The sequence below is a fragment of the Podarcis liolepis genome, assembly GCF_965112155.1.
Source record: "Podarcis liolepis genome assembly, chromosome: 1".
In the NCBI taxonomy this organism is placed as follows: Eukaryota; Metazoa; Chordata; class Lepidosauria; order Squamata; family Lacertidae; genus Podarcis; species Podarcis liolepis.
Genome location: NC_139554.1, coordinates 126,300,035 through 126,316,917, shown reverse-complemented (window position 1 = coordinate 126,316,917; position 16,883 = coordinate 126,300,035). Strand labels below are relative to the sequence as shown.

Here is a 16,883-nt window from a genome sequence, read left to right as displayed (position 1 = left end):
TAAGATTGTTATGTCCACTACTGTCCATGGGTTTACTCTGAGTAGAGCTAGCATTGGACACATCCTATGAGTGGTAGTCAACACTTCTTCTACCAAGACTCCTTAGAAGTTAATGGACATGGCAAACTTAGATTCATAAATTTAATTGGCCCAGAGGAACGTGGCCCATTTAACAAGGCTATTTAAGTAAGAGTTTTAAAATTCAGAAGATCTATTTATCACTGGGTGTGCTTGGATGTGTTTTATCTTCACTGTATGTTTCAGGAATAAACAATAATAATACATTTTATTGTCATTGTACAACCTGTCTACAATTAAATATATTAAACAACTGAACACTTGAAGCAAGAACACAGCAGAAGTCATAGGAACGTGAGAAAAGTCCTGCTAGATCAGCCCCCAAAATCATCTGGTCCAGTTTTTACAGTAGCCTTTGAGAACTCTTCAAGCAGGATGTGGGCACAACAACCTAAAATATATCTTCATATATTTCCACCACTATCTGCCTCTGTTGCTCACACTCTCTTCCAGATGATAGCAGAAAAGCACTCCTGTGGGAAGTGCAGGTGTTGATCAGGTACACTGAAAGCCCATAAGAGTATTATTATTGAAAGTAAGCGAGTCTGCTTTGTAGGCAACCATGGCGTAGACATTCAGACATAAGACTTAACCGTGGTTATGTTTCCATTGGACCATTACTGTTTTGAAGGTTAATATTTATAAAATCTCTTCACTAGGCTTGCGGGAAACTTCAGCGCATGCTATGCAACTGATATTCCACAGTGGTTTCCTTGTGAATTCACTTGAGACTTGCACCTCCCTTCTGTTTCTGCATGCTTTTGATATGAGCAAGCCCAGGATTTGCCACAATAATGCGAAGAAAGGATGTAGCAATAACAGGATAGTTGCAGTCATAAACCATGCCTTTTCGTCTGACTTTGCAACGTTCGTTTGTGAACGGCTTTGAAGAGAGGAAGCAGAACTACTGCTTTGCACTACTGACCTGCGTGACTATCGTTCAGAACTTCTGTTTAACTTGATAACTTCTTTACACGATTGGTTTACATACAGGAGACTGCTTAGTACAGCAAAGCCATCCTCACTGGAGAGCTGGTGTGGTAGTTAAGAGTTTGAGCTACTAAGCAACTTTCCCGCCTCGACCTGGCCACAGTGATCCATGCGATGGTCACCTCCAGGCTTGACTACTGTAATTCACTCTACGTGGAGCTGCCCTTGAAGCTGTCCCAGAAACTCCAGCGGGTGCAGAATGCTGCAGCGAGGCTCCTCACAGGGTCTCTGCCATGGGAGCATATTCACCCAGTGCTTTTCAAGCTGCACTGGCTCCCGGTGGAGTACAGGGTCAGATTTAAGGTGCTGCTTTTGACCTTTAAAGCCCCTCACGGCCTAGGACCCTCGTACCTACGGGACCGCCTCTCCCGGTATGCCCCACGGAGGACCTTAAGGTCCATAAATAGCAACACCCTAGAGGTCCCGGGCCCTAAGGAAGTTAGATTAGCCTCAACCAGAGCCAGGGCCTTTTCAACACTGGCTCCGACCTGGTGGAACGCTCTGCCTCACGAGACCAGGGCCCTGCGGGATCTGATTTCTTTCCGCAGGGCCTGTAAGACAGAGTTGTTCCGCCTGGCCTTTGGCTTGGAGTCAATTTGATTCCCTCCCCCTCTTTCTTTTTTCCTTTCTCCTCCTGCGACGAGGCTGCATTTTAATGTTTCAATGTTTTAATGTTGTATTTTAATCTTGTTTTTAAGTTGTATTCATTCAATTTGTTTTTATTATTGCTTGTTAGCCGCCCTGAGCCCGGCCTTGGCTGGGGAGGGTGGGGTATAAATAAAAAATATTATTATTATTATTATTATCATTATTATTATTATTATTATTATTATTAAGTCCCTCACTCAAGGTACCGTATTTTTCGCCCTATAGGGCGCACTGGCCCATAGGACGCACCTCATTTGGGGGGGGGGGGAATGAATAAAAAAATTTATTTCCCCCCCCAGCCGCGGGGCTGGGGAGGGGGAAGTCCGAGCTTCCCCCGACCCCAGCCCCCGGAACAGGCTGCTATCCGCAAGCCTTGCGAGCCCGGCAGCAACTCCCGCCAGGCGCGCAAGGCTTGCAGACACCTGCGCGAAGCAGGGGTGTCCTCCGGAGGGCGCCCCGTGCTCCCGCCCGCAAGCCTTGCGCCCCCGGGGGGAGTGCCCCTGGGCGCGCAAGGCTTGCAGACACATGCGCAAAGCACGGGGCATCCTCCGGAAGTTGCCGGAACTCCCCCCGGGCACGCAAGGCTTGCGGATAGCTTCCTGAAGCCTGGAGAGCGAGAGGGGTCGGTGCGCACCGACGCCTTTTGCTCTCCAGGCTTCAGTGAAAGCCTGCATTTGCCCCATAGGACGCACACACATTTCCCCTTCATTTTTGGAGGGGAAAAAGTGCGTCCTATAGGGCGAAAAATACGGTAGTTAAGTGTTTGAGCTACTAAGTCCCTCACTCAAGACGTAGGTCGCTCTTGGGACAGGATAGACTGAACTCAAGTAGAGTAGCAGCAAGCATCTGTTGTCCACCCTCTGGATTTCTGCAAAGTAATTTTGATTACTTTGGAGCAGAGCTGTAGATCACTAGTCCCATGTTAAATGGTTTGAATCTCTAGGTGTTGTTGGTTTTTTTTTTATAAAAAAGATCAGGTAGCAGATTGTGTCTAGACTTCTGCCGGAGGAGAACTGCTGATACTGCCCATTGGAGAAGTCAATATTGGGCTACAGGATGGGTAGCAATCCTGTGGCACTTCAAATGTAAAGTAACGGAACCCCTGACCATTAGGTCCAGTCGTGACCGACTCTGGGGTTGCAGCGCTTATCTCGCTTTATTGGCCGAAGAAGCCGGCATACAGCTTCCGGGTCATGTGGCCAGCACGACTAAGCCGCTTCTGGAGAACCAGACCAGCGCATGGAAACGCCGTTTACCTTCCCGCTGGAGCGGTACCTATTTATCTACTTGCACTTTGATGTGCTTTCGAAATGCTAGGTTGGCAGGAGCAGGGACCAAGCAACGGGAGCTCACCCTGTCACGGAGATTCGAACCACCGACCTTGTGATTGGCAAGCCCTAGGCTCTGTGGTTTAACCCACTGCGCCAGCTGGACTACAACTTCCAACATCCCTGACCATTGGCCATGATGGCAGGGGCTGGTGGTAGTTGACGCGTCCAAGGTTATCTGCAGATCTCCATGGCTGAGTAAGAACCTGAACTTGGGTTTCCACAATCCTACACTCTAATTCAGGGCATCCAATACGATGCCGTCCAGAAATTGCTGAACTACGACTCCCTATCGTCCTTGACTACTGGTCAGGCTGGCTAGGGCTGATGAGAACACGACTCCAACCACATCTGGAAGGACACACAGGTTCTGAAGTCCTGCCTTAAGCTTTTTTTTTTAATATGTTCCTTTCACACAAGGAGTCTACATGCATGGATAGAGTAATAAACTGAAACCAGGAAGCAGCTTATGAACTGGCCTTTGGCTGCTGCACCAAGTTAACTTCCAGGAGGCTGTTGGAGAAGGACGGGAGCTCTTTTCAAACACTAAACATGACTAACATGCCACTCCTGACTTCTGCAGAGTTTCCCAGATATGTGAATAGAGTTTTCTCTACATACATGCCCTCTACTCCGCATGCATCCTATGGAGGGCGGAGCCCATTCCGCAATGCCACCCTCTACACAAGTTATTAGCCTTCTTAAAACTCTCTAGCGCCCTCTAGTTGGTGGTGGGTGTTGTGCAGTGGATCTCAAAAAATAGATAACATGTACTTTTAATATGTGGGGATTATATTTGCCCAGCATCTTAGATAATTAAGTAAGATGCCTTCATTTCTTTATTTAGGCATGTTTTTGAAAGCATAAGGATTAGAAACGTAATGAAGATTATTTCAAACATAATTCTGAAAAAAATAATTCACATTTTTTTACCAGCGACTTTGACAAGAGTGGCTGGGGAAACCCAGCCAGATGGGCGGGGTATAAATAAATTATTATTATTATTATTATTATTATTATTATTATTATTATTATTATTATTATTATTGGGCCTGAATGATTCAGCTCCTTTGTGAGCAAGAAATATGACACAATCATGTTTTATGAGACCTTGTGCAAAATAGCGGCTGGGACTGGTGCTATATATTCTCTGTGTGTTTCCTGGCTGCTGCTTTTTTAAAAAAAACCTCTGAAGTATTATTTCTCACACAGCACATTGCTGCTCATGCCCCTCTGGAATACCACCAAGGTTATATGACTTCTAAATTTATTTGCTGCAGCAACCTGTTAGATGAGAAGCAAAGCCCTCTCTATCAAAGCTGCAGTCAAATTTCTTTCTTTCTTTTTAGGCTTAGGTTTTCAACGATGCTTCAGAAAGGTTGGAAACGGATGAATGTGGCAAGTGTGAACAGCAGGCGGCATAACTCTCTGCATCTTTTGTTTTTTAATTTAGAGGGAGCACAAGAAAGATTTACAACCAGCAGCGATATTGTCGGCGGGGCTAGACGCTGCAAAAAGAATCAGCCCATTGAATTTCATACAAGGCTCAGGAGAGACATTCTGTGAAATATGCTCATAGTTAGACTTGTGGCACATGAACTGGTGGCAGTACAAATAAACATAGCATCTAATGAATAAAGCATATGTCCTGTGCACTGAAACATGTCAGGAATGGGCCTCTAGGTTACCATTAAAAGAGAAATTAGTCAGGGGTAAAGTAGAAGACCTGCGGCCAGTTGTGTGGAAATGGCACTGTGAAAATGAAGTCACTGTGGCTATGTGAGTTCATGCTGTCTGAGGGTCTTCTATGGCCTAGTTGGAGTGAAATGATGAAGTAGGGCAGGAAGAGAGGGGTTTGTGGGGTTGTTTTTTTTAAGTCCTGTCTATATGTACGGCTAAGTGGCAGAAGATGTGTGTTTCACGCAAGAGATCCCAGGTTCAATGCCTGACAGCTTCCAAAATAAAAAATTCCTTCCAGTAGCACCTTAAAGACCAACTAAGTTAGTTCTTGGTATGAGCTTTCGTGTGCATGCACACTTCTTCAGATACACTGAAACAGAAGTTGCCAGATCCTTCTATATAGTGAGAAGGTGGGGAGGGGTATTACTCAGAAGGGTGGTGGGAATGGGAGATTGGCAGATAGCTGAGATGAGCCTGTTGACGACTCTTAACGACTGTAATAGGTCTTACAGGAAAAGGCAAGGGGTGAGAAGGTGAGAAATGGCTTAGTCATGTATAATGAGATGCACACGAAAGCTCATACCAAGAACTAACTTAGTTGGTCTTTAAGGTGCTACTGGAAGGAATTTTTTATTTTGACTATGGCAGACCAACACGGCTACCTATCTGTGACAGTTTCCAGTTCCTGAATACCAGTTCCTGGAAACCACAGGATGAGAATTCAGCAGCCAGGTTGCTCACCGGAGGAAAACAATCTGAGCATATTACACCGACCTGGTCCAGCCGCACTGGCTACCAATTAGTTTCCGGGCCCGATTCAAAGTGCTGGTTTTGACTTATGAAGCCTTAAACGGCTCAGGACCACAATACCTCAAGGACCACCTCTTTCCATATGAACCTCCCTGGATCCTGAGATCATCTTCTTAGGCCCTCCTTCATGTGCCTCCTCCTCAAGAGGTTCGGAGGGTGACCAAAATGGTCAAAGGCCTGGAAACAATGCCTTATGAGGAACGGCTAAAGGAGCTGGGCATGTTTAGCCTGGAGAAGAGGAGGTTAAGGGGTGATATGATAGCCATGTTCAAATATATAAAAGGATGTCATATAGAGGAAGGAGAAAGGTTGTTTTCTGCTGCTCCAGAGAAGCGGACACGGAGCAATGGATCCAAACTACAAGAAAGAAGATTCCACCTAAACATTAGGAAGAACTTCCTGACAGTAAGAGCTGTTTGACAGTGGAATTTGCTGCCAAGGAGTGTGGTGGAGTCTCCTACTTTGGAGGTCTCTAAGCAGAGGCTTGACAACCATATGTCAGGAGTGCTCTGATGGTGTTTCCTGCTTGGCAGGGGGTTGGACTCAATGACCCTTGTGGTTTCTTCCAACTCTATGATTCTATGAACACGAGAACGGGCCTTCTCTGCAGTGGCTCCGTCTGTGGAATGCTCTCCCCAGGGAAGCTCACCTGGCACCTTCCTTATACACTGTTAGGAGCCAGGCAAAAACGTTCCTTTTTAACCAGGCCTCTGGATGATTTGATTTATATCCCATGCCCTTTTAAAATGTGGGGATGGGGGAGGGAGTTCTTGGGTTGTCATTTTTATTTTTATTATGTATTTTGTAGTTTATATCTTGATTTTATTCTGTGAACTGCCCTGAGACCCCCAGGTATAGGGTGGTATATAAATTCAATAGATAGATCGATAGATACCGTATTTTTCGCTCTATAAGCCGCACCAGACCACAAGACGCACCTAGTTTCTGGAGGAGGAAAACAAGAAAAAAAATATTCTGAATCTCAGAAGCCAGAACAGCAAGAGGGATCACTGCGCAGTGAAAGCAGCAATCCCTCTTGCTGTTCTGGCTTCTGGGATGGCTGCGCAGCCTGCATTCGCTCCATAAGATGCACACACATTTCCCCTTACTTTTTAGGAGGGGAAAAGTGAGTCTTATAGAGCAAAAAATACGGTAAACTATGACAGTCAAACGACCACAGTCCTGAAATAAGCTACTACACTATCAGTTTCATCGCATTCTGGCTTCCACAGCCTCTTCCTTCACATTTTGCAAGGTGCCGTTTACCTAACCGAGAGAAATGATCTGCACGTTCAATCGACATGTATTTGTAAATCAATTATTATAGCCTAGGGAAAATTCAGTCAAGCACAAAAGAAGCATTGCAGTTCATTACCACCTTTTTTAAAAGCCAAAGAGGTCCCTTGACCCTCATCTTAAGATCTGCAGCCTCACCAATCACTTGAGCCAACATTATCCTTACTCAAAGCAGACTCACTTAAATTAATGGACATAAAAGGATGTATGTAGATAGATAATGATGATGATGATGATGATGATGCTCGAGTCCTGCTTGCAGGTTTCCCGCAGGCATCTGACTGGCCACTGTGAAAACAGGATGCAGGACTACTTGTGCCATTGGTCTGATCCAGCAGACCCTTCTTATGTTATATGAACTTGTGTGGTGTTAGAATCACGTGACAGCACAGATCTAAGCTTGAAGGTTCAGATTCTAGCCTCGTGTAACAGGATGCAGGATGCTCCAGAGATTGCCTCGACCCAGAGAAATCTCATCCCCAACATTCTGAATCCTTCGTGGGGGGGGGGGGAATGGTCACAGTGTGGCAGGGATCCAGTGTTGTAAGTGCCAGTTCACAAACCACATGAAGATGCGACTAACTGCCCCCTTTTTCCGTCTGTCCTGGATTTCTGTTTGCTTCTACAGTGGTGCCCCGCAAGACGAATGCCTCGCAAGACGAAAAACTCGCTAGACGAAAGGGTTTTGCGGTGTTTGAGCTGCTTCGCAAGACAAATTTCCCTATGGGCTTGCTTCGCAAGACGAAAACGCCTTGCAAGTTTGTTTCCTTTTTCTTAACACCGTTAATACAGTTGCGACTTGACTTCGAGGAGCAACTCATAGAACGCGGTGTGGTAGCCTTTTTTGAGGTTTTTGGTGATTTTTGAAGCTTTTCCAAAACTTTTCCGACAAAGTGCTTCGCAAGACGAAAAATTCGCTAGACGAAAAAACTCGCGGAACGAATTAATTTCATCTTGCGAGGCACCACTGTACTTAAAGGGTCAAATGAGAACCTTCCCCAGCAGGCTCACAGTTGAGTTGGCTACCCTTTGTAAGGGCATGGTGCAGCCCTCACTTGAACCACTCCCCTCCCGCCAAAGGAAACGACAAATCAAGCCAAGAATAAGTATCCTGCTGTATATTTCGGGCCAGCCATTAGGAGAACCAGACAATATGAGCTAGTCATGTTATTTAATATTCCCACTGCATTTCTGACAGTAAAGAAAGCAGGCCTGGGGGGGGGGATATATTGCAAGAGGCAAGCAAATAAAAGTTACAACTAATAATAGTTTTTTAGAAGTCTACTCTGATTTGCCTGCATATTTTACAAGTTTCAGTAAATTATTATATTTGGTTATTATTTAACAGCTGTAATTTATTTGCTTCCAGACTTTTGCGGGTGTTTGTGTTGGTAGGATCTGACATGTGTCTTATGAGATGTTTCTGTTTTCGAATATTGCCGTAATTTAAACAATAACTATAACGTAGGTGTGTGACTCTCTGACATTCAAGATCAGTCTTCTGCTCATAATTTTGAGCATTTGATCTTATGTTACTAGGAATAACAGACGACAACACATACATTTGCCTATGTGTGTGTCGAAATCCTTTAAAGAACACAACACATCCTGGGTGCTCCACCAATTTCATAGTTGCTGTATTCTATTCTAACGTTTCTCAAAATTTATGTTTCTGTCACTTCATGCCCTTCCAGTCCATTTTTGCAGCTAGGCTCATTGATGAAGTAGCAACAGCTGGAATATTTTTTTTTTTTTATAAAGCAGATAGAGATTGTCTTTAAGCTTTGCAGATAATCCCACTGTAATTGTATCATGAAAAATACTGTTTAAAAATTAAAGCTTTCAAGAAACAGGAAATGTTGTACATTGCCAAAGACACTACACATTTAAACATGTTTTATGAAGTCTAACAGCATATGTTTAAGACCATCACTAATTGTCAAAAGGCTTTCTCACATGTCCTTGATTTCTGTACAAAGGATTTGACAGGGAGGGGAAATAATTGTTTCTAACACCTTCAGTAAAGAAAACATGGCCCTTGTGTTGTATTTCTGCATTGCACGTCTGATCCCCACAGTTTGTACTGGTACAATAGCTGCCGGCTTCACTGTCTCCAACGCTTAGATGTGGTCATCCACATCTTCAAATCCAAGCCATGGTGGTACAGACAGTGTGAGACAAACAATTCCATGCTAATACATGCATCATGTCCATATGAAAGAAGACCCCATGTCAGATGTAATATTGCCACCAGTGTTTCAAATTACCACCAAGGCTTCAAAGGGTCTGAAGTTAAAAGTTGCCTTGCTGAACTGGACTCTACGCCCTGTGTCCAGGGATGCCTGGTGGCATTAGGAGCAGTACAAGTTGGTGTGGCTTGGCCAAAACACTATTGCAAGGCTTGGCAGGCCTCATTAGGCCTGAGGGCTGGAGGATTCTCACCCCGAACTAAAGGATCTCAAATAAAGATTGTGTAGCCCACGCAGGACAAGGCCTTCGTAGGTAACAAGCAAAGAGAGGAGGAGGAAAGGGCCGACTCAGCAGAATGAGGAGGAGGGACTCCAGACTTACCACATTTTGCAGCAGTGGCGTAGCGTGGGTTGTCAGCACCCGGGGCAAGGCAAGTAATTTGCGCCCCCTAACCTGTGGATTTGCACCCCCTAACGCGTGGATTTGCGCCCCCTAACCCGTGGATTTGTGCCCCCTAACCCTAACCCCCAGATGTTGCGCCCGGTGCGGCCGGCCCCCCCCCTGCACCCCCCACGCTACGCCACTGTTTTGCAGTAACCAAGATAATACACATTACCACCTAAAGAGGTGGTACATAAGAACAGTAACTTCAAAGTCCAACATTACTTGTACCACTGCTCAGAACAAAGACTTTGCACCAACTCTGGGTTTTCCAACAACCTATTCTAGCCATTAGATACAAACAATGTTTCCACCAGGTCCATCAAAGCTGTACTGCATGCAGTCTGCACTCTGGGTCACAGATGAAGGGGAATATTGGTGGCACAGGTAGAGCTGTACTGCAGTTCACTTTCCTTTTTGAGATGTGTGATCCGTACCCTGCAACGTTCCTCAGGTGAAGTAGGGTCATTTTCATCTGAGGAATGTTGGGAGGGTATGGCGGCCAACTATCACCCCATCGCTATCCAAAATGTATCCACATCATTCAGAAAATCACCTTGAGCAAGGTAACAAATCCCAAACAATACAAGCATGCATATTTCTACCGACTGCTGCATACTGAAGGCACACCCAAAGCTCAACAACCCAGTTTGAAGGAGCAAGATCTCAACATGTGATCTTGAAGACTGTCATCACGGTGCATACATCGAGATTAATTTATTTTGTAAATATAGAGGTCTTACCTCTGGTGCAAGCCATGGTCAGGTCAATATCACAGTTCCAAAAGGCCTCCCCCCCCCCCTTTTAAAAAACAGAATCATAGGAATGGAGATTGCCTCCATTCCACCCCCTGAAAAACACAAACCTCAGTTTTGCCCATTGGGGGAGCAGGTTACTTAAGGCTGGTAACATTTGCTCTTCAGGTCTTGTGTACTTCCCAGAGAATGTTCTTTTTAAAAATTATTTTAGAAACAAATTTTCTCTTTAAAAAAAGATGCATGTACACAGGTAGAGGAACACCAAAATCGGGAAAGGCTAGTGAAGAGAAGGGGAGAAGTCTGTTTGCCCCTTCTTGGGTGGGTGACTTTGCGGGCAGGCCCCCAGGCCTCCTCTGTGAACTGGCCGATTGCAGGCCAGATCGTCCTCCTGCCGCCAAATTGGCCAATGGCAGCAGGAATTAAAAGGTGTTCCCCGGGGCGCGGGACCAACTGGCCAATGGTGGTGCTTGGCCTCACACGCCCAGAGTAGGGATAATTTCCCAGCCTGCTGGGCCCTCCGGCCTTTGTCTCTCGCCAAGAAATGACTGAGGAGGGGAACAAAAGAAACTCAGCCTGAATATCAAGCTCCACCTACTTGTGTGGACAGTGACCAGGAGATGGGCAATGAATATTATGACTTATGGGACTATCACAGCTGATGGGACAAGGTGCTGAACATGCACACAGAAAACTCAGATCTGAATGGCCTGTTTGGGATATGCAGCCGACATCTACATGCACCCATAGCCATTTTACTTTCCTAATGGTGACACAGGAACTACGTACCTGACAAGATTAGAAGCTCGATTATCTCTGCATCCCCCAGGAAAGCAGCAACGTGAAGAGGGGTCCTCTTCTCGGTGTCCTAAAAAGCAAAAGAGACAGAATTACTAACCAAAGGCCTACAGGCTGCCGTTGTAGCAGGTGTATGGGCTGCAGCCACTAAAGGAGACAGTCAAGGCCACTCCTGGGAAGCTCCCTCAATGCAGTTCAAGATACAGGGATTGCCAGCAGACGGTCATCAAACTTTGTTTTGCTTCACCCTCTACTGCTTCCGGTCAGGGTGCCCCAAGTGTGAAGACGGGGCAGTTGGCTCTGGGACTTGAGGGGGTAGGGGTCTTTATGTTAGGCACACAAAACAGAGATTTCTATCATGCCACTTCTGAACTCCTTCGATCCTCCACGCAGTGTGAATATGGCAGCATTCTTGGGACAGCATTGGGTCTTTTGTAAAGATGGGCAAATTTGTGAATTGGGGTTTCAGTTTCTCATTTTCCAACCTTATGCACGTTTCCACACCAGTTGGCATTTTTTCTAAGGCCTCATGGAAATTCATTTCTCATACCATACACATTTTTGTATGCAATTTTGCTTAATACACAAGTGTTTTCAATGCAATTTTCCTAATATAATGCATTTGTTTATATGTTTTTTTTTTTCACCTCATTTTTCTTTCACATTAACTTTTGCAGATGGGAGAACAGATTTGTTAGCAATATTTTGCTCACAATACAGCCTTTTCACTTTATGACTTAAAACTGTAGAAGTCAGAGATCCAATGGGGGGGCATTTTTTTAAAGGCTTTTTACATTTTGTAATTCAGGTTGCCCCCTGACCAACTTTTGATTAGTCACACCAGATTGGTTCCCTTCTGACCACTTATGAAAGCGGGATCTACATTGAAGGAAACGAGAGTAAGATGTGTGGGATATACAGCAGTGATATTTAAATTTATCATGAATACTGTATTTCCCTATGAGTAAAGGAGACTTCGCTTCCATATCCATGAACCTCCTAGCATTCATCCACACTGGGTCTCGTTTTTTAAGTAGTAATGATCAGCATTAGCTAGAGCACAAAATTTCAAGCGTTTGCCAAAAGGTTTCTGCAATTATCTGCATCTCATTCTCCACCTGTATTCCACCTAGACATAATGATAATTATGGTAGCAGAATGGTAATTATGAAGGGAAAGGCAGCAAGCAGAAGAGAAATACAGTGGTGCCCCACAAGACAAATGCCTCGCAAGACGGAAAACTCGCCAGACGAAAGAGTTTTCCGTTTTGGAGGTGCTTCGCAAAACGAATTTCCTATGGGCTTGCTTCGCAGGACGACAATGTCTTGTGAGTTCCTGCTGGTTTTTTTCCCTCCCCCCCCCTTTTCTAAGCCGCTAAGCCACTTATCAGCTGATCTGATCAGCAGATAAGCCGCTAAAAGCCGCTAAAAGCCGCTAATAGCGCTAATCCACTAATCCGTCAATGGGCTTGCTTCGCAAGACGAAAAAACCGCTAGACGAAGAGAATCACAGAACGGATTCTTTTCGTCTTGCGAGGCACCACTGTAACCGCTTATGAAGCAATGCGCAAGTAGACATGATTTCTGGATAAACCTTTGTTGCTGTTGATTTAGGCAAGGTTCTACAGCATGGTGCCTTTGTGACAATGGTATTAGCTCCAGGGTTTGGGGAGGCAATATGGGCAAGATGTCCTCAAACAGATACCTCCCTAAGTGAGCCCAGCTCCTCCTTGCTGTTGTTTGTTTGGGAGCTTCGGGAGAGGGCAAAATGAGTGGAAGTTGCTGCTCCTTCTTCTTGTTCCTTCTACTGTGAATTCACTTGGAGGAGACAGGTGTGCAAGCAGCAACAGTATGGAGAAGGAACGACAGAGCCAGGGGCCCCGAAGGGTTGGCAGTGGGTCCCCTGCTGAGGTGTGGGCTTTAGCTGGTGCCCAACAATACCCACACCTGATGCCAACCCTGCTGTGCAAGGAGAAAGGCTCTCCTGAAAGCAGTTGGTGGCTACAACAGGCAGCAGGAGATATTGATGTCTAGGTCTGCCACACTGTCTTGCTCTCACTATTAATTTCGTGCAAAAATTATAAAGGACAACCAACAAGTAAGATCCTGCTGGATCAGCCCAAAGTCCAATCTAGTCCATGGCCAAGCAGTCAATGGTTCGTTCCATAAACTCAGTTCTGTGCATGCACGTTTACTCTGAGGGTTGCAAAACTTCAGGCATTCAGTAGCCACCAGAACCCAAAAAAGTTAAACCTGGCAGCTGGGAAGCTGCTTTCCCCCTTCTCTAGAATACCTCACAATCTCCAAAATAGTGCAAACATTTTCCTTCCAGCATCAGAAGGTGATTCCACCAGATAAATGACCCCCCCACATACAAAAAGGTCTAAAACAACAGAAGGAAGGACTGCACATGTTGTTAGTGTAAGTAGAGCCATGTTTCAAGTATACAGTCCTTTAAAAAACGAACAAAAAAGGCCTGTCCAGGACAATAGATACCATTAAACAAGGCTAAATATATAGTTGTTGAAGGAAGAGGCAGGATTAATTTATCTCTTGGCCTCGCTGAACTTTATCATTGTTCTGTCTCAAGACTGATGCATCACAATGACGATTTTTCTTGCTGACAATAAACAGTAGTGAAAAGCAGTTCATGAAAAACAGCATTTGTACACTTTCTTCTTCTGAAAGGTAGGCAAGTCTTTGATTAGCCCTGCGCCTAACTGTCTAATTGTTTAATTAGAACAGTAATATGTGCAAAGACGATCAGTCCTGCCATTGTTTCAAGCAAGGTGTCAACAAACCAAGAGAATTTCCAAAATGGAGATTTCTTGATGTCGTTTTTAAAATTAGCTGTAGAACGAGAAATTCTAAGGTTACTAGCTAAATGGCTACTTCATTATTTTCATTTTTCCAGTCATGGCTGGGGAAAATAAACCTAAAGCTGGCACAATCCACAAAACTATATTGAGGTGGCAATTTTCAGGGCACAGCCAACAACAAAAATCATTTTGTGATGACGAGTTGGGAACTAATCACAAGAATGCTCCAACACATGAATTGCGTTTTGGTGGTTGGCTTCCATCAAAATGGCTGAAACTCAGCACCTTTCATACATTGTTCTGCATGCCAAAGAGGGGCACTGCCAGTTTGACACATCCAAGAAACTGAATGAGCAGCCACTACATGCACACAAAATACCTAATGTGTTCTCTCAAAAACACAAAATGGTTTTTTGAACTTGCATACACTCTGCACCTTTAAAGCACATTTCTCCCCACAAAAAATTCAGGGCACTGTACAGTGGTGCCTCGCAAGACGAAATTAATTCGTTCCGCGAGTTTTTTCGTCTAGCGAATTTTTCGTCTTGCGAAGCACGGTGTCGGAAAAGCTTCAAAAATCACCAAAAACCTCAAAAAAGGCTACCACACCACGTTCTATGAGTTGTTCCCCGAATTCAAGTCGCAACTGTATTAACGCTGTTAAGAAAAAGGAAACAAACTTGCAAGACGTTTTCGTCTTGCGAAGCAAGCCCATAGGGAAATTCGTCTTGCGAAGCAGCTCAAAAACCGCAAAACCCTTTCGTCTAGCGAGTTTTTCGTCTTGCGAGGCATTCGTCTTGCGGGGCACCACTGTAGTTTGATATAAAGGGCTGATGAGAATTGTAACTCTGTGAGGGGGAGACTAAAGCGCCAGAATTCTTTGAGGGAAATAATTTGTTTTAAAGCTATGGTGCACATGCAGTCTATGTCAGACTGGGAAAACAACAGATCAGAAAATTGGGTCTGTGATACTGATAAAGAAGGTTAATGTAGCCATGAAGAATTGGCTCTTTAAGATATAGGACGAGATGTGGTTTAATTAGGCTAGCTGGCAGCCTTCACAAAGTCAGGGAGTCTATTTAGCTGGCTCCCTGAACTATCCACAATATTTAGATTGGGCACAAGACAATAATGCTCTACAAAACTCGATAACAGGAATTCAAAACTTCCTTGTAGCTGTGGGCAGTGGGCCAGTGAAGCCACATGCAGGAACAGTGTGTTTACAACGACGAGTGGACAGATAAGAAATCAACAATGCTATAAACGAAAAACCAGAATCTCATTTCTCCTCAGTAAGAAAAATGGAGCAATCGCCGTCTTAACTGTATGAACGAAACAAGTGGTTTTCCAAACCCCAACAAGTATGTCGCCGAAGGAGAAGTCTGTTTTATGTCCACATACGGTAATATTTTTAACCAATGCAAGCAGATTAGGGAGAATAACAAAGAATTCTGTTCCAATTTCCCCAAGGCAGTCATGCACATTAAGCAGCAAACATGACAATGGCCACTCTAAAGAACCAAAACGACACACCACAATTATATTGTAGTTTTAAACCGTACAACAGTTCTTCATCGGTTAAAGGAACAGCAGCCTTTTCTCACATGGCTTGAAATGACAAAGTTTTATTCTGGGGTGGCCTGGCTGCCAGGAACTTGGGAACCTCACCGTGGAATTTAAACAACTGGATCGTCCCACTCACCCGTCTGATCCAGGAGAAAAGCTCCCCAACCCTGCTTTACTGGACTATCAGGAAAATTGTGCAGAAAATTCCTCACAGAGAGGAAAGCAGAAGACCAGTAAAAACAGATCACAGGTGACAGTCAGAGCCAGACACATGAAAATGGACGAAAATGATCATCTCATCTTCCACTCACACTTTCTAACAGGGCTGTTGCTAGACTTGGAATTTGAAAATCATGACTTAAAAAATAATAATTAGACAATTGCGTTTTTCAGCTGCTGGTTAAGTACAACAACTAAGTCTCTCTCTCTGGCCAACACCAGTGGGAGAATTTCATACCACTTGGGATTATTCCTTAGGCAAGGAAATCTCTCCACTTAAAAAAAGCAGGGAAGGAAGAATTGCCATAGCTTGTCTTTGGCATCTGTCTGTCTCAAGAGACAATGGAGTCTGCCTTTGGGGGTGAAGTCAAACTGTTGCACTGCCAGCACCAAAGTGACTTTTCAAAGTGCGCAAGCGTGGGCAGTGTGTATGGAGGTCCTGGCCTGCCCAGACATCAAGACCCCCACCCCACCCCGCTCGGCCTTGCTGGTGTGGTTCAAAGGAAAGCACAGCAATCCCAGAACATTGGTATCACTTTAACTTACTGCGTTCCATCATACCTCTCCTCCCTTTCGACTGTTGCCCATAGGCTGGCCTTCACCAAAGCAAGGTTTAACGTTTTTCCCTCCAATGTCCTGAGACATAGATTCTCAAAGGGCCAAGCCTCCGCCATGTGCGAATGTGATAAGGAGACGCCGGAGTCGCTTCAGCACATTATGTTCACTTGCCCCTTATTCAAGGTGCCACGGGCAAATTTGTTGGGATCAATCATACAGAAACTAGAGGGTACCCCACCAAAATTCCACCTTGCCCAAATCTTGCAGGATAAGGATACCCATACGACCCTGAAAGTGGCTAGGTTCCTGGTCGCTGTCCTTACCCAAAAGCGTTGCCAAGGAGCACCACAAGCTAATTAAGGCGTAGTATGCCATTCCATCTTATAGTATTTTATTGTTATAGTAGTGTTTTAGCTGTTGTTTTTTCCCACGTGCACAGGCTGTTATTTATGTCTTGTTTTTATCTGTATGGGCCTACGGCCGTAATAAATTATTATTATTAAAGAAAGCACAGCAATACGCTTAACAGCAGCTTGGCTGCAGGAGTTGCCAGAAGGAGGCATACAAGATGTCATCCAACCATCTTAGGGACTCCACTCCAAATTTGTGTAGAATTTACTCTTTAGCTTTTTCTTCTCCCAAAGATGTCCCACAAGGCAGAAGAGGATGAGGATCAGAGTTTTCCTTCTCCTAGATGGGCTACCTTCT

At 44.8% G+C, this 16,883-nt stretch overlaps 1 protein-coding gene across 11 annotated transcripts in view; it reads right to left on the bottom strand.

Annotated features, from left to right (window-relative positions):
* Positions 1-16,883, bottom strand: part of ANKRD44 (ankyrin repeat domain 44) — a 147,939-nt gene that overhangs the window by 70,230 nt on the left and 60,826 nt on the right. For all 11 annotated transcript variants that reach the window (XM_083467739.1, XM_083467730.1, XM_083467731.1 and 8 more), the window contains exon 3: positions 11,006-11,084. In XM_083467739.1, the coding sequence (XP_083323865.1) occupies positions 11,006-11,084 (79 nt within the window). The remainder of the gene's footprint in view (positions 1-11,005; positions 11,085-16,883) is intronic.